We start from the raw sequence: 27,158 nt of genomic DNA on the forward strand, positions 1-27,158 counted from the left end.
TGATGAAACACACTATTAGGGGCCCTGCTTTATCTCTCTGTGGATTCATGTATTTGGCAAAGGGTAACTTGTTGACACGTGTGGACTTGAGATGACAAAAAGCAGCCATTTGAATATGACAGTTATATTAGAGGGTATAATTAATAGATGAAACAGAGGGCAACACAGAAATCCAGGGTAACATGCTCAAGGGAGGTAGATGCTTACCAGAGAGGTCTCTGCCCACACCCAGCGCCAAGCCGTTTTTGATCCACAGGACGACGCCGTGATAGCCGGGGATACTGCACGGTAATGTCACAGGTTGGCCTGCCACCACCACCAGGTCCTGTGGCTGCTGGGAAAACATGGCCACTGTCCCTTAAAAAGCAAAAGAAAGAAAGGCAAAAAAGAAGGGGGATGGTTTAACCGTAAGCAGATTAAATCACTGCGCTATTTTTAATGTAAGCTAGTAAAGTGAAGAGGGCAAGAAAATGTTTACATCAAAAAAAAAGAAGGAAAGAGAGATGTTTTTATAAGCACCTGCTTTCAGCGTGCAAAATACCGAGTGAAGAGAGAGGAAGGCGTGCGGAATCACGTTGAAAGAAGCCTAAAGGGTGATATACAAATGTGGCACATCCTTTCAGTATTCATGATACTGAGGCAAGATACCGCGCATGCATCAGAGGTGTCAGTGCAGCAACAGGACTGAAGCACAGGCTAAGAGACAGCCGTCACAGTTCGGCTTGGTTCATTTATGAAGGATGTCACCGTACAGATGGGCTGGGCCCGTACACACCACAGCAGATAACACAATCTTGTCTGCCAACACAGGCTCTAGTGGCATATATTAACTGAAGCTCACACCCATGTAGTCCAACTGTGTGCGACTACTATTAGATGCACTCCTCTACTGCACGTTCAAGCGGAAAGTAGTGAGTAGTGAACTCCATTAGAGGCAGAGTGTGTTAATGGGGAGGCTGTTGTGTGTGTGTGTATGTCGCACGGGGGTAGAAAGGGGGGGTCAGAATGGAGGGTACAAAGTGGTACTGATGTGTAGTTCAAAACACTGGCAGGCTGCCGATCAACTTAAGCCTACACACACTGACACACATTCATACAGACGCCCTCAGACTGTTTTGGGAGCACAAACCGCAGCAAAGGTTTGAAAAGTGTTACTTGCTCTCTCGCTTTACTCAGTTTTGTTCACAGCGCTGTCTTATTTTCAGACTTCTGAGTTCAATTGTTTGGATTTGATTTTTCTAGCCCTTTTCTCCATTAGTGTCCTGGTTTTCGAATGTGCTGGCAAAAAGCCGGCATATTTTACAGACTGCTGCTTTTTGGGGGGTTTTAACGCCGAAAGGGGCTCACGCACACTCACACATGGACATGTTAGTCACATACAAATAAAAAAAGCTGACAGAAGAGTAGCATGTAGTCAATTACGATGATAAACAGAGCAAAGACTGTGTGGGACGTTAAAGAGCGTTTTCATCTCGCATCTCTGCATCGCGCTGCTTTCTTATGCTCGCTTTTATATTCAAAAATAATTATTTATCCTTCAAGATTTCAAACCACAAACAAAGGGAGGACTGCTGTCGTACAAGAAACAGATTTTGAATTCAACTGAGGAATCCTGCAATCTTTCTTTTCACTTTAGAGCTGAATTTCTATGATGGATAACTCGTTGAAATTGTACTTTTTCATATTCATTCTTGCTCTCGCCTATGAACCCTGTCAAGGAATACACAATGCAGTACAGGGTTGCCTTTCGATATCCATCTATCACTAGCGCCATAACCGGAAAAGAAATGAAAATAATAATTAATGTATTCTTTCTCAAAACACGGAATGGGTTTTTCATCATCTTTCGACTCAACATTTTCTCTCTGGATCACGAGGCCCTTTGAAAAAAGCATGTAAGCCATGTGAGCCATGTGAGCCATATGCATTGCCCTTCAGATCAAGACATCTTCATTCAGCCTTTGCTGTGTTTCCATGTGTGGAACTTATCTTAGTGTTATTTTGCTACCCATTGAACACACAGATGAAGGACTCTAACATATAGACCACAACTGAACAGATCTACTGTCTTGTTCAGAAAAACCATTGTTAACAAAGGACATCACTGAATCTGATGAGCTATGGCATTACTGTTAAACCGACAAACTCAAGTCAATCAATTTACCTTTGGAAGGCTGGAAGCACACATAAAGTCACTCTTTCTACACGTCCCGTATAATCACTCGTGTCTCACATCTGTGGATGTAAGAATGTGGATTAAAGATTAGCCATGTCAGTTTGTTTTGTACAAAGAATTTAAATCTAAGGACTAGTTTTCCTAGAACTGCTACATGCAAACATCTGTATCTGAAAACAGTCTCTTTAAAGGTGTCATCAAAGGTGTGACTGCGCACCTCTCTCCCACACATGAGGTATGTATGATATGCCACCCATTACCGGTAGACTTACTTGAAGTTGTGTCTTCACTGAAGCACACCACACATTTTGAGTGTTAACATCAGCTGTAGCGGAAAATATGCTCACTGTACTAGTGTGTTGCTTAATTGGGAAAATTTCCACAAACAGAATGCGTTGTTAAATGTGCTCCTGTGGCTGTTTGATAGAGTCTGCCTCCCGGCATCACATTTTAACACACTGTGTAATCCATTCATTTAGAATATGTGGGTATGTCAAAGATCTATGCAGATAGACTTCAGGAGGACTCCCACCATGAGTCTGTAATCAAATGTCTCTGCCGGTGTTGTAGAAGTCATAACCCAGAAAACTGAAAATCATCTTGCATATTGGAGAAATCTCCATAGTTGAATTCTAACTTCTCAGTTAGGCAACAAATTTGTCTTCTAACAGAAATGTTTCCAGGTGACACAAATAAGTTATGGCCCAGCCGGTGACTTTTGAAGTTGCTAACCACTCATCAGTGGTGTTGAAAAATGAGTTCTAAGTCCAGACATTCCCTAAAACATTACAAAGGGACATTTAGAAACTTAGAATATCCAGAAACTTTCCCAGGGGACACATTCACAGTGTGTTTCTGCATTTAATATTTGTCTGTTTGCCTCTGTGTATTTGAAGATTGATTAAAAATAATAATTAATGAGTTCTTTCTTAAAAAACAGAATAGGTTCTTCATCATCTTTCAACTCAACATTTTCTCTCTGGATCACGAGGCCCTTTATAAAAAGCATGCACGCTGTGAGACTTTATCAGTTGATTAAAACTGTTTCTTAAACTATCGAGCACTGAGCACCTTCGGTCACTGTGATTGGATGAGTTCTTGTGTACTCACCTTGAGCACTCAAAGTACAACATGTCTCTACTGCACACACATTAGTTCTATCTAACATTCGGACACATTCACACCCTGATGAAGGTTCAGTATCTTGTCCGAGGATACTTTGACATGCAGACTGGAGCAGCCAGGGAACGAAACACCAACCTTCTGTTTAGTAGCCTTCTGAACCATAGCCATGACATAACCTGACCCAAGAGTGACAGAAAGTTCATTTGAATTTCATTTAATGTAACTTAAGTTAAAAACTTAAGTTCATTTCAAAAGCAAATGTCTGACATAAAACAAATTGGAGCACTAGGATAACATCACTGTGCATACCCAGTACATTAAAAAGTGTCAACCAGGGCTCATCTGTGTCGAGTTAAGCTGGAAGTGTCATGTGTTGCATGACAATGTAAAGACCGTTCAAAAGGACAATGCTGCAAACATGCATACTATCTAGCAGTCTGGGCCTAACACATGACGTAGCACATGCACCACTTTTGGATCTTGGTCTTAACTTAAAATGAATCTACAACACTTTGACATTGGAATACTAAATTGCTAAAATAACCCTTAACCTGAATGTGATTATTCTTGGCTTTAGCTTGAGCACACCTTAAACAACAAAACTGTTCTCCAGCAAAGACTGAAGAACAGATGGTTTTATTCTAAAAAAAAAAAACAACAACCCACAAACCCGTGGGAACTTGAATGCAATTTCAGCTTTGCTCATTTTAAATTAGGACTTGACACTCGAGACTTCATCCGTCTTTATTCAGAAGGTATTCTTTCAAAACATTTTCTTTTAAATGCTGCCACTGCAAAACTAGTGTCCTCAGAGGACCATCAAGCCAGCGATCAAGAGAACGTAGGACTTAACCGGCACCAGCCTGTACCTATCACTTAAGCAGTTAAAAAAAAGTGACCTCCTTCATTCAATTTAAAGCCTGGCTGGGTTTTGCAGCTAATGTGTCTTCATAAGGGAGCAGCAGCAATAGTGACATGGGATGATGTGTGTGGGTAGGCTGATGTGGCTGCATCTTATCATTCATCCATCCACTTTGCACCAAAAACACTCTTTGTCACATTTCCCAGAGGTATCCATCACCGGGGAATCACAGTGGTGGCAAAAAACCGAGCCACCAAAATCTACTTTGTCTTTATTTGCCTGGCATGTGCGTGTCAGAGCAACAACTTCTCTCCTCACTTGTTCATGAAGAATGCTTATAGCTAAAAAGTGCAATTAGTAATTAATCCCCTCACTTAACTCTTCATTCCTGACAGGAAAAAAAAGGAGGAGGGGGACCGGGCTCGGGTGCCCACAGAGCCAGAGATCCACATTAATAGAAGAAAAAAAAACAGTTTAGTCGAGAGCTTGCTCGAATAAATAAATAACTAAATACAATCAAATGGAAAAGAGTCTAGACATGCCAATTTGCTGTGAGTCAAATGGGTCTTGACTTCGGGGGTTAGGTTCTGTAAATGTGTGGGCACATAGAGCAGACACAGACACCTTTTGTCTGTCGCTAGAGACAACAGACAGCCCTATGGGTTTTTCTCACTCAGCAACGGTGAGCCTGTACTATGAATAGAGCTTAAGAAAATGAATAAAAAAAGTCAAGTACTTATTTGGTTTTCATATAATGTCTGAAACAATAAGTCACATAAAGAAGTGTTTTACAGCTCTTTAGTTTTGGCAAATTGAGCAGTTTGCTCAAATCATTCACATGAGCTATCCGCCTATTATCTCACATCCGCCTTTCGCTAAGCCAGCTCTGTCAACAAAAACTGAGATTGTTTCAGAGAAAGCAAAGCATTCCCTCTCAGCTCATCAATATTTATCCGCATTTAACGCATGTGGCGAAACATAAAGACGTTTTCAGCATTTTCATATCCTCATATTGTTATTCATCTTTTATACATTCGATGCAAAGTAAATTACAGTGTATGTTTACTCGCATGAAATGATTATGATTCATGCTTGTGATTGAATACCTTGCCTAAGAATGTGAGGCGGCCAGAGATCTTTTATAAGGACTGCTCAGTTGCTTCAAATGGTGTAAAAAAACACAGGTAGTCAAAAACATAGCATGGAGCCATATTCATAATGTGGACCGGCACTTTGCATCGCCTAATGTTGTCATTTCACTTCAGATAATTTGTTTACCATTGGACGGCTGCTGCATTTCCACACACTCCAGCACTATTTTCCCCTCAGTGCTAACTGCCCCCAATTTTATCGCTCTTTGCCAATCAGGCCTGGAAATTACCATTACGGACACACATCCGTGTACACACGCACGCACACAAACACACACACACACTTCAGAGAAATAATCAGCATGCTGTCTGTGCGGCATGTGGCCACACAGCACCAAAGCTTAGCCCAGGATCATTATCAAAAACTATTACCCCTCTGGCCTGGGCATTTTATACTAGCAATTTAGAAGCACAGGAGAGATTCAGAATATGGGGGAGTGTGTGAGTTACTCATATGTGTTGTTATTTGGTCGCCACTGACCACAGATTCTGCTGGTAGTTTCTGGTGGCATGGAAGTGGAAGAGCACTGGAAGGAGGAAAAGGTTTGAGTGAGCGTCTGAAGGATATGTTTTATCTTCTTCTCATGTGCTGTAGCTGCCATTACAGTCAGGTTGTTTGTTAGAAGGGTGACGAAAACGGGACTAAATTAAACGATTCTTATCGAGTGTATTCCCGTGACCACAAAAAAGAAGTACATTTTCTAAGCACATGACTGGATTTCCATTTTGCTGTTTTCGCAAAGCTCTGTGAATTATTGCTGAACACTTCAAAAGACTTTGTAGCTGCAGTCGTGAGTCACAAATCCACTGCAGTATTAATGCTGATTATCAAAATCTTTAGCTCTAGCAACTGAATTTAAAAAACAAACCTAAATATTCAAATACAATGTACTTCCATGTCCTCCTTCATCAGACACTGATTAGTCATAAACCCACAACTGGGCTCCATTCCTCTCACTTTCCACATAAATCTAATGGCAGTGGTATCTGCACTATAATTATCTACAGCTTGAATATTATTTCAACAGTGCTGATATGTGCTGATCAAAAAGCTGTGGCTGGAAAAGAGAAAGGCGTTCAGAAGCGGAGACAGGGACTGCTACAGAGAGGCCAAGTACAGGTTCACTAAAGAAGTGGACATTGCTAAACATCAGCACTCTGAGAAAATGCAGCAGCAGATCTCAGAGAATGACTCGGCCTCTGTGTGGAAAGGTTTTAGGAATATCACAAACTACAAGCCTAAAACCCCCCACTCCACTGATGACTTGCTCTTAGCCAACACCCTTAACGACTTCTACTGCCGTTTTGACGAGCCATCAGGCAGCCTTCACACCTCCAACGGCCCCAACAATAGAGACACTTTGGACACTAATTCCCCCACCTCTCCCCCCTCCATAGAGCCATCACCACCTTCAAACCGTTCACCTACAACACCCCCCTCCTCACCCCACACAAAAGAGGATTTCACACCACCTCCTCCCACCACAAATCTTCATATTCATGAAGCAGATGTGAGGAAGCAGTTTAAGAACCTGAATGCTCGGAAAGCTCCCGGCCCAGACGGTGTGTCTCCTGCCACCCTCAGACACTGTGCAAACGAGCTGGCCCCAGTGTTTTCTGGCATTTTCAACTCCTCACTGCAGGCATGTCATGTGCCTGCCTGCTTCAAGTCCTCCACCATAATCCCTGTCCCCAAGAAACCTAGGATCACTGGACTAAATGACTACAGACCCGTGGCTCTGACATCTGTGGTCATGAAGTCTTTTGAGCGCCTAGTTCTCTCCCATCTCAGGACCCTCACGGCCCCCCTCCTGGACCCCCTGCAGTTTGCATATAGAGCCAACAGGTCTGTAGACGACGCCATCAACATGGCCCTACACTTCATCCTGCAGCATCTGGACTCCCCAGGAACCTACGCCAGGATCCTGTTTGTGGACTTCAGCTCTGCCTTCAACACCATCCTTCCAGACCATCTCCGAGACAAGCTTTCCCAGATGAATGTGCCTGATCCCATCTGCCGGTGGATCACTGACTTCCTGACGGACAGGAAGCAGCATGTGAGGCTGGGAAAGAATGTCTCGGACTCCCGGACCATCAGCACCGGCTTCCCTCAGGGCTGTGTTCTTTCTCCTCTGCTCTTCTCCCTGTACACCAACTGCTGCACCTCCACCCACCAGTCTGTCAAGCTAATCAAGTTTGCAGATGACACCACCGTTATTGGACTCATCTCGGACGGGGACGAGTCTGCCTACAGGAGGGAGGTTGAACGTCTGGTGTCCTGGTGCAGCCACAACAACCTGGTGCTGAATGCCCAGAAGACAGTGGAGATTATTGTGGACTTCAGGAAGCACACAGCCCCACTCCCCCCCATCATCCTGACTGACACCCCCATCACCTCTGTGGACTCATTCCGCTTCCTGGGTACCACCATCACCCAGGACCTGAAGTGGGAGCCCACCATCACCTCCGTCATCAAGAAAGCCCAGCAGAGGATGTACTTCCTGAGGCAGCTGAAGAAATTCAACCTGCCAACACGGACGATGATGCAGTTCTACACTGTTGTGCGCTCTGCTGAGAAGGTGATTGGCTGCAGACTCCCATCTTTGCAGGACCTGTACACCTCCAGGACATTGCGGCGTGCAGCTCGGATCTCAGCTGACCCTTCTCACCCTGGACACAATCTGTTTGACCTGCTCCCCTCAGGCAGGAGGCTCCGGTCCATTCGCACCAGAACCTCTCGCCACAAGAACAGTTTCTTCCCCTCTGCTGTTGGACACATGAACAATAACCATATGACTGTACCCGCCACTAACACATGACCCTACGCTGTGTCACTGCATCATTCTATGTTTGGCACTGATCACCACCTGCACTCATGTATATATCTTTCAACGTAGCACTCTTAATTCTTATTCTCATGTATATATCTCATGTATATCTCATGCACATATCTTTCCACGTAGCACTTTTAATTCTTATCCCTACTTTTATTTTTTTCCATGTCTATTTAAGTGCTATTTATGACAGCATGTTTGCACTGAAGCACCGCAGCAATTTCCTAATGTTGTAAACCTGCTCAACATTTGGCAATAAACCCCATTCTGATTCTGATTCTGATTCTGATGTAGTATGACATCCGTCTTGCCCGCATCTACAAGAGTCCATTCCACGTTTGTGAAAATCACTGTTCGATTGGTGAAAAGTGAGTCCCGTATGATGGCTGAGAAAGCATTCTGACATTTGTGAAAAGAAAAACACACCCCAATTTTGGAGGTGTTAAAGCAATGTCGCTGCAAATGTGTGACAGAAACTTGGCAGGAAAAGTGCCAGCTAATTATCAAACATAACCAACCAAAGTTGCACGTCAATCAACTGTTCAATCGCTTCTAATCAAATTTATTCACAATACAATTCCTGAAGTTGCCCAGTGATTTTTGATTTGTTGCAAATGATCAGCGGCTTTGTAGGAGTTTAATTAGGAAATTACGAAGTCATTATAGATTTTGGCAGTCAGAATGCACCCTGTGCAAACTACCTCAAACCACACTGTATAACATTAGCGTTAATTTTAGTGCTAATTCTGCAGATGAAAGTTACTGAGAATGCATAGTTTTAGTTCCCTCCAAATAAATCTGTGAAAGTAGCGAGAAAGGTACAGTATGCTGATACAATGAAAAGGGTCACATCTACAGTCAATGAACAAGAGAAGTGCAACACCAATAATTTTTTAAAACTCGCTGCATTCTAAAAGAAATTGCATTCCTTGCGTTCTGAAAGGCAGAAAGGACACTGTGAACAAAGATCTACTTTCAGAGAGGAGGGGAGCAGCAGGAATGACAAGGCCTCAAATATTTGCCTGAGTATCTATCATAAGCCTGCTCTGGGTGGGACATGATATTCACTGTAATAATGGGATTTTTTTTTCATCCCTGTTAGATGAAAACTGAAATTCAACTTTCTTTCAAGGTTTTACACCCAGGGTTTACACAAAATGCAACCTGTAGGCCAGTGGTTAGCCTTCGCGACATTCTGTGTGACTCACAAGCACAAGAAGGAAAGATGAAGCATCCACACTTCATGCTATGCCTTATGTCCACTATATGGACAACAGCATTGCGCCAAACTTCATAATCTTTGAATTCACCGCCACAAGTGACTAAAATCAAGAACCTTGCTTGATCGATCCGTCTCGAGTGAAAAATGGGTCAATTTAAAAAGCTGGCTGAATTAAAGTCTAGTACTGTAATAGGATGCCACCATTAACGAACAACTCTAGTGAAAAAAAAAAAGCCAGTGCAAACCACCATTCTCCAACCACACGTTTCACAAACACGAGCTAAACGTGTTCGTGGAATGCCATCAATCATACCCCTGCTCGTAAACTGGCGTGTCGTAGTGAAAACTTTGAAAACCCCCCTTTTTATACGAACTATGATATGAAATAACGCAGTATTTCTCAGAGTCATTAGGCTTGTCCTACACGGGCTACTTTACTAATATAAAAATGCGATCCCTCAGACGCAGCTGGCAACGTTACAACAATAGTAGCCAATGATGAATATTTCATAAAGCTCTATCAAGCCCATTAGAGGAGGCATATATTACTATCAATCTGTCTTCCTCATCAAAATGTTCAAATCCCCCTTTCCTGCCTGTCCACTTGTAAAACAAACACTGTATACAGACTGATAATACACTGGGCCTATCTACACTGTGATGCCTGCCATTATGAGTAAATTGTGTCTATGGGAATGCAAATTCATGAAGCAGGGAAGATAAACATCAGTGCTGCCGGAAGACTCTGCATTTATGCCCCCTCTCACACTGTGCATTAGTGGAGCATGACAGTTGCCAAGGCACAATCAAGATGTATCGCCCCCAGTGATGACTTCTAAAAATTACAAATGGCAACAGCGGGAAGGCCTTGCAGGAGCCCGCTTTATCATCAGCTACATGGCCAGAAGAAGTAAGATTTCATGGGCATCAGAAAGTGGAGTATCAGAGCCGACAAACCGCTTGTTAAATTTCTCAAGGCTTCATCTTTCCTGGCAGTCTGCATACAATAAGCTAGAAAAGTCATCCATGTAAAGCAAGCCGGGGGTCGTAAAGGTCGTCAAGGCTGCTTCCAAGCAGCCAGTGAGCATTCTGAAATGCCGCATAGCTCACAAAGCAGGGTGCTATACCTGTAAGATGTATATGAGATTCTGTATTTATATGTTCTGTAAACTCAAGACCTCGTCTGACCACTAATTAGTGTGAATGCTTGAAAAGCATTCACAGTATTGTTGTTGTAATCTTTATTAGTGTGAATGCTTGAAAAGCATTCACAGTATTGTTGTTGTAATCTTTATTATTATTATTATTATTATTATTATTATATTTTATTCTGTATTCCGTACGTTTTTTGTAATCCTACTCCTTCAAAACCGTTCAACTTAGAAAAACCATTCCAACACCGTTAGATTCCTATTCTTTTGGACAACACTGCTTCCATTTTTCATATTTTTAACATTTATATTTTTAATTTTATTCAACTTTATTCAACAAAAATTTATAATGTATTTCAATGGGGAGACCCTTCAAATCCTCATTCAACTTACTCATTTTTAAACTCTTACTACTTCCACATACATTGACATAGAGCCACCATTCAAACTTTAAAACGAAGACAAGACATTCAACTATTCAACTTGCATTTATCTTTTCAATATCTATTATACTTTTTCTTCAGTTCCAGTTTAAGTTTCATGATGTTTTTTCACCCGTTTCAGAGTTTATAATGGGTGTGTATGGGACGGAATGTTGGGGCTAGAGTGAGGCAGCTCAACTGCTAGAGTGAGAGGAGCAAAAAAAATAATCTTAAAATCTTTTTTAAAACTGCTGCTGTGTCCGCAGCGTTTGCTCTACAGGTATGATTTTACCCTCAAAACGTAGCCATGGCTGTCCTCTTTCATCCAATGTGTTTACTATTGTACTAGGTGTTATGGTTCTTTCATAAATGTCACCAATGCACAGCCTCCTCCCTCCAACTCTTCCATAGACTCTAATGTTAAAATGGCTCAGAAGGTTCGTTTGAAAATCAGAAGAGCATGGTGTCTTTCCACTGTCACCACGTCCATATAATAAACTCCACAGACATGAAAACTGAGAATTTGGTAGACTAGACATTGCTGTCGCTCACAGTGAAAGAATTTTGTCAATACGACTTTTACTTTTCATTTGGGAACGATTTGTTTCGGCCTGACTTTTCTGTTCATTTTAAGCAGCAAAAGTGAGGCGCATGTCTGTGTCCGTGTGTATGGAGCCATTGGGTGCGGTCACTATAGCAACCAGGCTCATACCTGCCTGCTTAACGAGCTCTCTCTGCCACTCTGCCAAGATTAATCTTAAACACTCCTCTTTCAACTGCTGCTGTGTCCACAGTGTTAAAGCCATCATTTTACCCTCAAATCGTCGCCATCGTTGTTCTTTTTCCAACATCTTGTCTTTCAAAGCTCAGAGATGTAAACTTTTTAAACTGTGTGGGTCCAAGTGGAGGGATCACATTTTAGTCATTCAGTGATTCAAAGAATATGACCTTTTAATATTCTTTCAGATGTTTTCTGACTCTAAATGTTCTTTTCTCATTTCTTAGGTTTTTCTAATTTACAATTAAAACATTTTCAGCTTTTTTCCAACTTCTTCTTCTGTGTAACCTTCAGCTTTTAGCAGTTCAGCACTTTTGTTTTCAGGTTAAATTCGGGGTTTTTTTTTTTATCTCATTCAAAATTTTTAACTTAAATTCAGTAATTATTTCATTTCAATGCATACATTCAGATTCAAGCATTCACACTGCAGTTTCTTCAGAAAATGCACTTTCTAGTTATTATTATTATTATTATTATATTTTATTCTGTATTCCGTACGTTTTTTGTAATCCTACTCCTTCAAAACCATTCAACTTAGAAAAACCATTCCAACACCGTTAGATTCCTATTCTTTTGGACAACACTGCTTCCATTTTTCATATTTTTAACATTTATATTTTTAATTTTATTCAACTTTATTCAACAAAAATTTATAATGTATTTCAATGGGGAGACCCTTCAAATCCTCATTCAACTTACTCATTTTTAAACTCTTACTACTTCCACATACATTGACATAGAGCCACCATTCAAACTTTAAAACGAAGACAAGACATTCAACTATTCAACTTGCATTTATCTTTTCAATATCTATTATACTTTTTCTTCAGTTCCAGTTTAAGTTTCATGATGTTTTTTCACCCGTTTCAGAGTTTATAATGGGTGTGTATGGGACGGAATGTTGGGGCTAGAGTGAGGCAGCTCAACTGCTAGAGTGAGAGGAGCAAAAAAAATAATCTTAAAATCTTTTTTAAAACTGCTGCTGTGTCCGCAGCGTTTGCTCTACAGGTATGATTTTACCCTCAAAACGTAGCCATGGCTGTCCTCTTTCATCCAATGTGTTTACTATTGTACTAGGTGTTATGGTTCTTTCATAAATGTCACCAATGCACAGCCTCCTCCCTCCAACTCTTCCATAGACTCTAATGTTAAAATGGCTCAGAAGGTTCGTTTGAAAATCAGAAGAGCATGGTGTCTTTCCACTGTCACCACGTCCATATAATAAACTCCACAGACATGAAAACTGAGAATTTGGTAGACTAGACATTGCTGTCGCTCACAGTGAAAGAATTTTGTCAATACGACTTTTACTTTTCATTTGGGAACGATTTGTTTCGGCCTGACTTTTCTGTTCATTTTAAGCAGCAAAAGTGAGGTGCATGTCTGTGTCCGTGTGTATGGAGCCATTGGGTGCGGTCACTATAGCAACCAGGCTCACACCTGCCTGCTTAACGAGCTCTCTCTGCCACTCTGCCAAAATTAATCTTAAACACTTCTCTTTCAACTGCTGCTGTGTCCACAGTGTTAAAGCCATCATTTTACCCTCAAAACGTCGCCATCGTTGTTCTTTTTCCAACATCTTGTCTTTCAAAGCTCAGAGATGTAAACTTTTTAAACTGTGTGGGTCCAAGTGGAGGGATCACATTTTAGTCATTCAGTGATTCAAAGAATATGACCTTTTAATATTCTTTCAGATGTTTTCTGACTCTAAATGTTCTTTTCTCATTTCTTAGGTTTTTCTAATTTACAATTAAAACATTTTCAGCTTTTTTCCAACTTCTTCTTCTGTGTAACCTTCAGCTTTTAGCAGTTCAGCACTTTTGTTTTCAGGTTAAATTCGGGTTTTTTTTTTTTATCTCATTCAAAATTTTTAACTTAAATTCAGTAATTATTTCATTTCAATGCATACATTCAGATTCAAGCATTCACACTGCAGTTTCTTCAGAAAATGCACTTTCTAGTTGTAATTACTGTTATAAAACAAGTCCTGTGGGCTAGTTTCCAAGGTAACTACAGTTCAAAGAGAACAGTTCAAATATTCCAGTTAGCATAAATGCAACTGAACCCTCCCTACCCTGACTGGTATTGATTAAAAAGTGTGGGGAAATGGAGCGACTCACGTTGTGAACTGGACTACTTTTTTTAGCGTGCACTTTTGCATAATAGAAAGCAGGGACATAAAAGAGATGCAAATTAGTGAGGAAGATGGAGAAGAGAGGGAGTTTGTGAGTTCAGATGGGGCCTGATTGAACAGGAAGGGTCCCTTCTGTTTCTCTGCTCCATTATATCCTTTCTGTGTCCACTTTCCTCACTTCATGGCTTCCAGCCTCTTCACTACCCTCCTGTTACTAGAGTCTTTGTTAAAATGTTTGCTTTAAGAGCTCAGGGCCAGCCCTGTTATTGTCTTGTTGCTGACATAAAGATGTCGGAATATGGATATCGACACACTTGATGATTCATAAAGGATACTCCAGAGAAGGGACCGTGGAGGGTGTTCAGAGCAGGTGTACATTGGGATTGATCACATTCATTAAGGAATGATGAGTATTTGAAACAGACTCAGGTGGCTGATTTGATGGATGCGGTGTAGAGAAGGTCTTAGTCCAATAGGGCATACACTATATTTTGAGGCAGAGCCACATTTTTCTATTATACGATATGTCAAAGGAACAGAAAGCTGCATTAAGTTGTCTTTTGTCCAGCCATAACTCATATTTTGTCGGGCTGACAAGATAAAAGTGTACCTAGACTTTGAAGACTTATTTTAGTATTTTTATTTCTTTGAGTGTGATTAAATAAAGAGATAGGATCAAATTGCTTTCAAAATATAACCAAAGTGCATGGAACAGTGTGTCTCGGAGGTGTATAGGAAAGGTTTCCAATTAATTTAATTTATGTTATCCATGAAAACAAAAACCTAAAATGGTATTTATTCAGTTCAGATTTCTTGCCAATTGGGAAATAGATTTAACTTTATAACAGCAACTGTAAAATTATAGTTGGTTAACACATTCCACTTCAAGGCCCTAACCCCTATTAACAAGGATTAGGGGTTAGGATTTAGGGCTAGAACCTTTAATTGCACAACTTCAGTAACAAATAAATATGCACTGCTACTCTAAATGAGCACTCAAAGCACGTTTTACAACAACACTCATTCACACACATTCATACAAGCACCTTTTTGCATACCTAAGCGCCTTAGCTAGCATCTCTGAAGGATGCATCAGGGGAAAGTTGGGGTTTGATTATCTTGCCCAAGGGTACTTTGACATGCAGACTGCAGTAGACAGGGAATGGATCCACAGACCCTCAGATTGGTAGATGATGCTCTCTCTCTATATGTATTTTTTTTCTTTTAGTTTACATCTATTCTAGTTTAGAAAAAAAAAACAAAGCAAAAAAGACATCTTTACAGAACAGGTGCATTGAGAAGAGGGGTTTCAAATGGTAAGATGCACCATAAATAAACCATACTCTGATTTTTTTTTTCCCATCCATGATAAAGCTCTCACAGAACAACAGCGAGGGCACTTTGAGCTGTTTACTCATTTCAGCATCCCACTGAAATGCACGCCATATCTGTCAAGGTAAGTCTCGCAATGCTGCGTTGTATATTTTCACTCACACTGTTCCCTCTCAACTTTGGAACACAGGCACCAACATTTTGTTCTTTTTGTGAGGAAACGTCGGGCTACACGAGGTGCTGTGTTAGGTAGCTCGCAGGATTAGCAAAAGGTTGAGTGTGATATGTGAAGAACATGGGGAAACATGGGATCAGCAAGTGTGCTTTAACCGCATCTTTCATCTACAAAAGATGCCTGTAAAGACAGGCAGGCAGATGTGGCTACTCCCACAACCCAATTCTGTGATGATAATAGAAATACTCTGAGGATGAGGGAATAAGCAGCAGTAAGTCACAGTGCTTAGTGGTAACTGATTTTCACAAACTTTGTTGTCTTGGCTTTGAAAAACTCTTTTAAAGGGAATGCAGACAGAGCCATAAACAACTGCCGATGTCACTGTTACTTTTCTGAAAGATTGTATTTATTTTCACTTGAATTTTAACAATCACCAATCTGGAATTGAAAGGGTATTCTGAAAAAAATATGCAGTCACATTAAAAGAGGCAATTTTACTGAGCTTTCTCTGACTCAGAATCCCCATTCGACACCCTCTAGACAGTGGAGACATCCATTTTCCTCTCATCGTCTTCAACTATTTGCTTCCCTTGGAGACAGCCTCATCTCATTCTTCTTCCCTGGCTGCTGTGACATTGAAAGAGACTCCTAATCAAAACATTTGTCTTTCTTTCAGCCTGCGCTCAGACCGGTGAATGAGAGCTGACACCAGAGGGAGACGTATTTGTCCCAATCAGGGCCTCATCTCTGTGTCACCGCCGGGCGAGTGTTTCATCTCGACAGGGCACTGATGAATCCACCACTTAGCCTTGATTTGGAGGAGCGGCTCGCCGCCGCCAAAGTGCCAGGTTAAATCACAGCGTCAGTGGCTCAGCCATGGCCATTACAGGCAGCACAGGCATTCTACCTTTACCATAAATGCTTGGAAATGTTACAATAATGATCCCTGCCTTGTCTATTCTAAAGTGAGCTGTAATCATATTATTATAGTACATGGAAATGAGATTCTATTATAGCAGAATTTGTGTGTTTATGATTTCCCCATAAATGCTAATTATCATTAGGTTGTCGTACGTTTTCAATATCTTTTTTTATCTTAATTTAGGTAAATGCTGAGTTGCAGGATGTCTGTCTTTATACTGCAGGCAGTGAAAGGCTATGGCTTAAAAAACAGATATACCACATTTAGACACTTATTTAACAAAGCAGGCTGCATGTCATTAATGCCCCAACGCCACATAACAAAGCTTAGTGAGGTAAGAGTTCAAGTGAGGAATGCTGATCTGTTGTGTCACTTTCAGGAGGAGGTGTTTGAAAAGGAGGGATCCGATGTTTCGTAACATCCATATTCCCTCTTATCCATCGTGCCTACCTTGTGCAAATTTGAAAACAACTCGGTGGGTTTGATTTTCGAATGGACAACTACTGCCGGCTTGTTTGGCGTACTCAGTTTTTCCATTGCACAGTGTACAACTTAATTCCGATCTTGTTAGCAGAATGTATGGTGTCAGCAGCTCTAACCATTAAAGAGGGCGATTGGGATGAGTGGGATCAGTTAAACCAAACGTATTTCTGATACTGCAGCACTGTGTGCTACGTTAATGGGAAGGAAAAGCAAAAAATAAAAAAATTGGGGAAAAGTGAAAAAAGCCTTGCCTTTTGTGTGTGTTGTGTGTAGTGAGAGACAGAGAGATGAGAGGCAGGATCCAGCTAGCTACAGTACCTGTCAGACAGAGTGGAATGTTGTTACAAGACAAGGGAGGAAAGGAAGCTTTATCAAGGTGTGCAGGATAACGTCTCCTCCTGAAGGCCCGCAACACTGCCTTTAGGTCAGGAGATGCACACGCCTACAGTACAGCCAGGGCTAATCTAAAGAAGGGCATCAAAAAAGCCAAACACCATTACAAAAAGAAGGTAGAAGAACACTTCTCCAACTCCAACCCCCGACGCATGTGGCAAGGACTCCAGACCATCACAGACTACAGGACCACCAAACCCTCCCCCGCATCCTCTGATGTCTCCTTCCTCAACGAGCTCAACAACTTTTATGCTCGTTTTGAGCGAGGGAACCCCACAACCACAACCAAAGCAGACATGACGCCAGACCACCAACCTATGACTCTCTCCCCCACCGATGTAGGAGCGGTGCTGAGCAGGATCAATGTCCACAAGGCTGCAGGCCCTGATGGCATCCCCGGGCGTGTTCTCAGAGCGTGTTCTGGGGAGCTTGCAGGAGTGCTCACAGACATATTCAATCTGTCCTTGGCCCACGCTGTGGTACCGGCCTGCTTCAAATCCACCTCCATCGTCCCGATACCCAAAAACTCCAACCCATCTTGCCTCAATGATTACCGCCCAGTAGCACTCACCCCCATCATCACTAAGTGCTTAGAGCGACTGGTCCTAGCACACTTCAAATCCTGTCTCCCCCCCACCCTGGACCCCCACCAATTCGCATACCGCCGGAACAGGAGCACAGAGGATGCAGTCTCCATCGCAATGCACTCTGTCCTCTCACACCTGGACAACAACAACACCTACGCCAGAATGCTGTTTATAGACTTCAGTTCAGCATTCAATACAATCCACCCCTCACAACTCATCAGGAAACTGACAGACCTGGGTATCAGTTCCCTCATCTGCAAATGGTTACTGGACTTCCTGACCAACCGCCCCCAACATGTCCGGCTGGATAACCGCTGCTCATCTACCATCACAATGAACACCGGTGTACCACAAGGCTGTGTGATGAGCCCTTTCCTCTACTCCCTCTTCACCCACGACTGCAGACCTGCTGATGGTTCCAACACCATCATTAAGTTTGCAGATGACACCACGGTGATTGGCCTCATCAGTGACAACGATGAGGCCGCCTACAGGGAGGAGGTGGATCGTCTGGCTGAGTGGTGCGACAGAAACAACCTGCTGCTTAACACCGAGAAGACCAAGGAGCTCATCGTGGACTACAGGAGGAATGCTGACCCACATCCACCCATCCACATTAAGGGGACGGCTGTGGAGCGTGTGAGCAGCTTCAAGTTCCTGGGAGTCCACATCTCCGAGGATCTCACCTGGACGACCAACTGCTCCAAGCTGGTCAAGAAGGCTCACCAGCGCCTCTTCTTCTTGAGGACTCTGAGGAAGAACCACCTGTCCTCAGACATCCTGGTGAACTTCTATCGCTGCACCATCGAGAGCATCCTGACCAACTGTATAACAGTCTGGTACGGGAACTGCTCTGCCTCGGACCGGAAGGCGTTGCAGAGGGTCGTGAAAACTGCCCAGCGCATCGCCGGAGCACCACTTCCTGCCATAAAAGACATCTACAGGAAGCGGTGTCTGAAAAGGGCTGGGAAAATCATCAAAGACCCCAGTCACCCATCACATGGACTCTTCACCCTCCTGCCCTCTGGGAGGCGCCACAGGAGCCTCCGGACTAAGACCACCAGGTACCGGAACAGCTTCTTCCCCACAGCTGTCAGACTCCTGAACTCTGCCTCCTGACATCTGACCCACGTTAAACTCATGGACTGAACATACACACACCCACAATGGACAACTGTACCCTCAAACACAATAATAACATGGACTGAACCACCACTCACAACCACTAGCACTTTATATAGCCTCTGTAGAAACTATCTACACCCTCACTTATCTTAACTGCACTACTGTATAGCTCTGTGTAAATAATCATTCTGTACATTCGATAATCTTTAATCCTACAACTGTTTACAACTTGCATAGTTCCCATTTCTGTATAGCTGTATATCCCAGATTCTGTAAAGTTATTTATTTCATATTCTGTATAGTTTTTCATATTTATATCCTGTTCATATCCTGTACATAGCTTGTACTCACTACAGCCTGTACATACTTATAGTTATAGAATATTCACAACATACTTCATACCGTGTACATTATAACATACCATAATAGACCCATTTCTGTAATATACTCACATATCTATATTATTGCTAATATATATTGTAATATATCTATATCACTAAAGCACTTCTGGATGGATGCAAACTGCATTTCGTTGCCCTGTACCTGTGCATGTGCAATGACAATAAAGTTGAATTCTATTCTATTCTATTCTATTCTATAACACTGACACGAGATAAGAGACCTGAGTAGGAACTACATTATGCCACACCTTCACTAAGAGAACTCTGTCAAGACACGAGTAAAGAGATCCATTTCAGTGTGGGAGCCACCATAATACTTAACTGCAGAAAGCCATTACCTTTCAAGTATACACTCTACCTTTAAGTGCATATAAGGCATTAAGCAGACACTCTATCCTGTAATTTCATTTGGATTCCCAAAGCCTTTCTTTGAAATCTGCCCTTAAATGGACAAAAAAATCTCATTTCCAGCATGCTGGACGCATCATTTTTAAAGTGGCTGGAAAGCTGTTGGGTGTTTTGAACTGGAATTTCACTTTTACAGGAGGGGTGATTTGCAGTGAGAAGACAAGACGAAGACCGTTCGCAAGGTCTTTCATCACGCTGGGGCCTCAACTTCGTGTCCTACAGCGTCCCCTAACCAACCGTTTCGTCACAAAGCCCCAAATGGGACCACAAAACGTCTCCCTTTGGACTTGCTTTCACACTGCCACTTTGTACACAACGCCATTTTCATGAAAATCCCTCAATCAAAGCTTAATTTGCATTTCAAAGTAGCACTTTACAGCTATGGTGAGGACATAAAATCACATCTGCCTTCAAATAAATAAATGGGAATTCAAAATGGTATAAAAAATGATATAAAAGCCAGAGCTGGCAGAAAACTAAGTTAGTCGTATTTCATGTCATTTACAGTACATTAGCAAATGCCATAAAATTGCACAGCTGTGCAGAATGCAGTAGTCCAACAATTTAGGAGACTTAAGGCAGCAATATAAATGTGATGGCGATGAGAGAAAAAGAGGTTTACCGGAAACTGTGGCGGAAAAAAAACATCGGAAACAGTTTCTTTTACTTTCACTTTTATTGTAACATTATAAGCAATTCAACGTCTTTAAAGGGCTGATGATGAAAACACTTAAACGGAAGTTAAAACTCTGTACTCCCATTTATTTCAACAGACCCTTCGTCATAGCAACAGACTCTAACCTTTACTGGATTTTCTGAAGGGGTTTTCTTTCAGATATTTGAAAGTTTCCATATGGACCAAAATAACTCTGGCTGTTGTAGTTATTGCTGTTACTTTTAAATAAGTGAGCAAGTTTATTATTTTTTCCCTATTGGTTTAATTGGGTTCACTCTATCTACTTTTACTGCTTGTGTGACAATCTGAAAACATTTGAGGTCATAAAAATCGAACTGGCTCACAAATGTTCAAGCACCACTTTATATTAGACTATAGATTCCCAGTTCCCAGATTTCACAAAACACTCTGGTTACTGAATATTGCAGACAATAGAGCAAGAACCACTCAGCTGAACAAATTATGTACCTCTACTTAGCACCTCTAAATATTATATATATATATAAACCATCTGGCTTTAACACATGCTATAAATGTTCTCTAATACATAAACCAAACCATGGTTACCAAGGGCAGCAACTGAAAAAGCATTTCTACTGAAGAAGTACAAAACAACACCGAAAAACTTTAAACTCTCTCTCCTCATTTTAACCACAAACAGCAAGCCCGGCCAAGAGAACTGCTCCTTCGCACTGTTACAGAGAAATCAAGTGACCAGAAAGCGTAGTCTCCACTGTATCACAGGAATGGTTTGATACTGAAGCTCGGTACCTCTCATCTCGGGTTACTGTCTCTTAGCGCTCCTGGCCTCCCCTGGGGCACTTTGCCACATCCAACTCAGCATCCTGGTTACTAGACTGTGAAGTCTCAAGAAAGCTTCTTTTTTTTTTTAAAAACTACACCCCCCCACCCCCCATTTTTTTTCCACACCTCTTGAACTTTCTTGCCAACAGCATTGCCTGGAGGCATAATTCTGCTCCCAGTGGTAGGAGAGCTTTGAACCCCCACGTTCCTCCCATCACTACCTGCAACCCCCCCACCCAGCATTGTGTCTGTCTTTTGCTCTTTCTCGTTCTTCTAATTTGATGCCCGCTTTAACACTTGCCAGTTTTCATCCTTCTGCACAGTTAAAGGCGTTAAGAAGTGTAGCTTTTTAAAAAAAAGAATAAACACTGCCTCTTCCACGCTTTTAACTTTTAGCTGGGTGTTGATTTGATTTGACTAATGATTCTGTGTGCGACAAGGACTTTACAGAGGTAGTCAATCTGTTTAGTGTAGGCCAGAAATGATTAAGTCCCTTTTTTTGTATGTGTCACTTCACCAAATTAGTCAGACTGGCTCCACAATCAATGATGAAGTGAGTGACTGAATAGTTCCTTTCACACTTTGTCTCATTAACACCAGAGGAAAGAGGCAGGTTACTGCCAGTGACTCTTACTCACATTTAGCTCTAGTAGGAAAAGATGCAGCACTCAGACTGTTTCTCTCAAACAGTCAAGTATTTACAAAGGATTTACCAGATCAATGTATTTTAAGTTTTAATAAGCTATACAACAGTAGTAAAGCACAGCTAAAATAACATGCAAAACCTCAGTATTACCTGACTGGTTTAGGTTTATAAGAACTCAGATGGGCCTAAATAAATTCTGCACAGAAGAGGTAGGTAGCCAGTCTCTTAAAAAATCCTCCTCTATTACCCATAAATCCAAACTGCAGTGGTATGTAGTGAAATTATAGCTCAGGGAGAAGATCTACCACACTGTAAGCACAGAGAAACACCCTTACACTATGGTATATTTGCTGTTTCTTAATTTGTGGATGATATAGAATTAAAAAAGTTTTGGCTTCCATTGTACAGTGTTGATTACCAATATAAACTTTGGATAACTACTATCATAACATGAATCAGTGAGTTACAGAGGAGGTGTTCCTATGAGGCTGCCAAATTTCCTAGCAACTATGTAATTAAATCTGAGTTATTATCTCATTACCTAAAACAGTCGCAACTACACGATACTTAGTTGAGCTGATGGGTCACTGTGGAAATTATTCTAGCTGTTACCTACTTATTATCTACTTATTATAAGTGTGATATAGCCAACAATGCACTATAATTTACCAAATATTTACAGATAAATAGTTTATAATTATGCTGTTCCAAATGGAAGAGTTACTCATAAGCTGGTAGAAAGAGTGGGAGAAAAAAACAAAACAAAACTGGATGACCAGAATGGGTTTTAGAGTGGGGAAACATGCTGAACTGCCTCCACTTAATGAGAGCTCATTGGGAATGTAGACTGTTACAGCCAGAATGCCAAGCATTAAAAGCAGTCATAAAAACTGGGCCATCTACCATAGAGTTCTCTCCAGAGACCAGCTATAAGTCATTATATCAAACGAGCTCCCATTTAAACCTGTTCATGATTCAGGGTAAGGTCCTCTCCATCTCTCCATTTAGTGCCCACGACTACTGGGTTATGGAGGCGTATCTTAAACTACTGTAAGTGGTGATGACATGGGTTGTAAACCAATTAGATACCCTCTTAACAAGCGGTGGTCACGGTCTTCTGCAGGTTTTACCGGGCCACTTATAGGCTCTTCTGCTCTTGCTTTTTGCCCGGTCACCAAACTGCCTCTATGACTCCAGCACAAGAGGAGCTACCCTCGGCTCTTACCCCTTGGCTCCCGTTGCCTAGGTAGTCGGAGCTTTTGTGCCACTGTTAGGCAAGAAGCCAGTCGCAAGCTAGAAAAATTCTACAAGGCATAGATGCAGTATGAGATGTGCACCCAATCATATATGATCTCAGAAAAACACAGAGATGACCGCCTATACAAATGGAGTGTCGCTTTCTGTAGTCACTAATGGAGATCATGTTGCACTATTAAAGTTCGGGTTAAGCGAGATTAGAATGGCTGCCACATAGTGACAGTCTGACCTTTAGTAAGCTAGTCCTCTCTGTGTGACTTCTCTCAAGTCAAGTTCAAGTTCAAGTTCAACTTTATTGTCACTTCAACCATATACAGTTTAAAAATACATAGTGAGGCGAAACAACGTTCCTCCAGGAACCAAGGTGCTACAAGACAAGTTAGTGCAAAAAAAAAAAATATATATATAATATATCTAGTAATAATATTGTGCAAAAGAGCATTTACAGGTTGGTGTGTGCGATGGTTTGGTGGTGTAGGTCAGTGTGTTTGCGCTTGTGTTGGTTAGTCAGTCCAGTCTCAATGTTTTGAGGTATTTGAGTTAAGCTGAGTGATAATGTTAGTGTATGTGTTTGTGTGCGTGTTTATCAGTCAGTCCCTTTTTGCTGAGGAGACGGATGGCTTGTGGAAAAAAGCTGTTGCACAGTCTGGATGTGCGTGCCCGAATGCTTCGGTACCTTTTTCCAGATGGCAGGAGTGTAAAGAGTGTGTGAGAGGGGTGTGTCCGATCAGCCACAATGCTGGTGGCTTTGCGAATGCAGCGTGTGGTGTAGATGTCCTCAATAGAGGGTAGAGAGACCCCGATGATCTTCTCTGCTGTTCCCACTATCCGCTGTAGGGTCTTGCGGTCTGATATGGCACAGCTCCCAAACCAGACAGTGATGCAGCCGCTCAGGATGCTCTCAATAGTTCCTCTATAGAAGGTGGTCAGGATCGGTGGTGGAAGTCGGGCCTTTCTCAGTCTTCTCAGAAAGAAGAGACGCTGTTGGGCTTTCTTGTGCAGGGAGCTGGTGTTGAGGGACCAGCCGAGGTCCTTCTCCAGGTGTACGCCCAGGAATTTGGTGCTGTCAACGATCTCCACAGAGGAGCCGTTGATGCTCAGCGGTGAGTGGTCGCCTCGTGTCCTCCTAAAGTCAACAACCATCTCTTTTGTCTTGTCAACATTCAGAGACAGGTTGTTGTCCTTACACCAGTCCGTTAGTCTCTGCACTTCCTCTCTGTACGCTGACTCGTCGTTCTTGCTAATGAGACCCACCACGGTCGTGTCATCAGCGAATTTAATGATGTGATTTGAACTGTGTGTTGCTACACAGTCATGAGTCAGCAGTGTGAACAGCAGAGGACTGAGCACACAGCCTTGTGGGGCCCCAGTGCTCAGTGTGGTGGTGCTGGAGGTGCAGTTCCCGATCCGTACTGACTGAGGCCTTCCGGTCAGAAAGTCCAGGATCCAGTTGCAGAGGGAGGTGTTCAGGCCTAACAGGCTCAGCTTTCCGATCAGTTGTTGGGGGATGATCGTGTTAAATGCTGAGCTGAAATCTATGTACAGCATTCGGACGTGTGAGTCCTTCTTGTCCAAGTGTGTCAGGGCAAGATGGAGTGCAGTGGAGATGGCGTCGTCCGTTGAGCGGTTATGGCGGTATGCAAATTGCATTGGGTCCAGTGAGGGGGGCAGCAGGGTCTTGATGTGTCTCATGACGAGCCGTTCGAAGCACTTCATGATGGTGGGTGTAAGTGCGATAGGGCGGTAGTCATTGAGACAGGACACAGAAGACTTCTTGGGCACGGGGACGATGGTGGTGGCCTTGAAGCACGTGGGGACAACGGCACTGCTCAGAGAGATGTTGAAGATGTCGGTGAGAACATTTGCCAGCTGATCAGCACATTCTCTGAGCACTCTGCCTGGGATGTTGTCTGGTCCAGCAGCTTTACGTGGATTGACTCTGCGTAGAGTTTTCCTCACCTCAGCTGTAGTGAGACACAGGACCTGGTCGTTCGGAGGAGGGGTGGTCTTCCTCGCCGCCACGTCGTTCTGCCTGTCGAACCGAGCATAGAAGTTGTTAAGCACATCTGGGAGGGAGCCGTCACTGTCACAGGCAGGTGGTGTCGTCCTGTAGTTAGCGATGGCTTGTAAGCCCTGCCACATGCGTCGTGTGTCGCCGCTGTCCTTGAAGTGGTTGTGGATTCTCTGGGCGTGTGCGCGCTTCGCCTCTCTGATGGCCCGAGAAAGTTCAGCCCTCGCTCTTCTAAGCGCCACCTTATCTCCCTCTTTGAAGGCAGAGTCTCGGGTCCTTAGAAGTGCACGCACTTCCGCAGTAATCCACGGTTTCTGGTTGGGTCGTGAGATGATGATCTTGGAGACAGTGACGTCATCGGTGCACTTGTTGATATAGCTGGACACTGATGATGTGTACTCCTCCAAGTCAGTGAAGTCGCTGTAAGTTGCAGCCTGTCTAAACATGTTCCAGTCAGTGCTCTCAAAACAGTCCTGAAGAGCAGAGATGGCTCCTGCTGGCCAGGTTTTCACCTGCTTCAGAACCGGTTTTGATCGCCTGACGAGTGGTCTGTATGCTGGAATTAGCATAACAGAGATGTGGTCTGAGTAGCCGAGGTGGGGGCGGGGCTCTGCCCGATATGCGCCGGGGATGTTTGTGTAAACAAGATCTAGCGTGTTTTCTCCCCTCGTTGCAAAGTCCACATACTGATGGAATCTAGGAAGCACTGACTTGAGATTTGCATGGTTGAAGTCCCCAGCAACAATAAACAGTCCATCCGGGTGTGTATTTTGCAGTTCACTGATCTTTGTATACAATTCCCATAGCGCTTCCTTAGCATTAGCGCTAGGTGGAATGTACACTCCGATAATGAAAACAGTGGTGAATTCCCGTGGTAAGTAAAAAGGTCTGCATCTAACAGTCACAAACTCCACCAGCGATGAGCAATAACTAGAGACTAGCACAGAGTTCTTGCACCATTTCTCGTTGATGTAAACACACAAGCCGCCACCGCGAGTCTTACCGCACAGAGCTGCATTTCTGTCGGCGCGAAACGAGGCCAGCCCGTTTAGCTGAATAGCGGCGTCCGGTACTCTTTCGCTGAGCCATGTTTCCGTGAAAACAAAGACACAGCAGTCTCTAATCTCACGCTGTGTGGCCTGCTGGAGTCGGATGTAATCCAGTTTGTTATCCAGGGAGCAGACGTTGGATAAGATGATGGACGGTAGAGCCGGCCGGCTAGGGTTTGTTTTTAGCCTAGCACAGACTCCCGCCCGCTTGCTGCGCTTCCGCTTCCTCGCGCAACGCTTCCGATGTCTCCACCTCCGTCCGCCGGCATCAGGCAACGCCGAGGCTTCGAGGCCTGGTTCGCGGAGCAAGCCGAGTTCACGCAGCGTTTCCCGCAGCCCCTCCTGGATGTCGTCAACTAGGTTATTTAGGTTGAAAAGTGTCTGGCTGTTGTATGCACGAACACCGACACCAGTTGCGACGTTATCCATACATAGTGCAAAATAAGCACGCTACACACAGAAACGTAAACAATAAACAATGCAGCACCAGTTTTGGCTCCGGAGTGGCCGCTGCGTGCTACTGTCGCGCCGCCATTTACGCCATTTACTCCTGTTGCCCTGCAGAACTGTGTGTCAATGCCTTACTTACAGAGGCTTGTACTGTGCCATAATCATTTGAAACATGAAGCTTTAAAAAAAAAAATCAGCAAACATATAAGAATTCCCCCACACTTAAATTTATGAAACAGTGAAAAAACAATATCATCGTGTGGGAGCAAAACCTTCTTTTTGAGAGGGAAAAATCTGCTTGTATTAATCCTACACACACCACCGAAAATACCTTCCCTGCAATTCAAAAGGAGCTATAAACGGACAGTTGCATGGAGAGGTTTGGATCCAAGTACTGTAGAAGCACATGTCAGTGAGTTTGTTTGCAATCAGCTGGAGTGAGTTGGACTGGCAGTGTGACGTGATGCCCTTTGGGATGATAAACATCTGATTCTGTTATGCTTTTGCAGGCAGTAAGCGTGTGCGCACAGTGAGTGTCAGTGCTACCTGTCAGGTGTGAATGAAAAATAGAGAAACAACTACTC

General features: G+C 42.9%; 1 protein-coding gene across 1 annotated transcript in view; it reads right to left on the reverse strand.

Moving 5' to 3' along the window:
• The window catches only part of kirrel3b (kirre like nephrin family adhesion molecule 3b), a 181,900-nt gene that overhangs the window by 69,561 nt on the left and 85,181 nt on the right, over positions 1–27,158 (reverse strand). Inside the window, exon 3 of the mRNA XM_085370360.1 lies at positions 208–357. Within this exon, the coding sequence (XP_085226486.1) occupies positions 208–357 (150 nt within the window). The remainder of the gene's footprint in view (positions 1–207; positions 358–27,158) is intronic.

Source organism: Diplotaxodon limnothrissa, linkage group LG14 (assembly GCF_057381915.1).
Source record: "Diplotaxodon limnothrissa isolate DT_005_m linkage group LG14, D_limnothrissa_male_GT1.1, whole genome shotgun sequence".
NCBI classification, from domain to species: Eukaryota; Metazoa; Chordata; class Actinopteri; order Cichliformes; family Cichlidae; genus Diplotaxodon; species Diplotaxodon limnothrissa.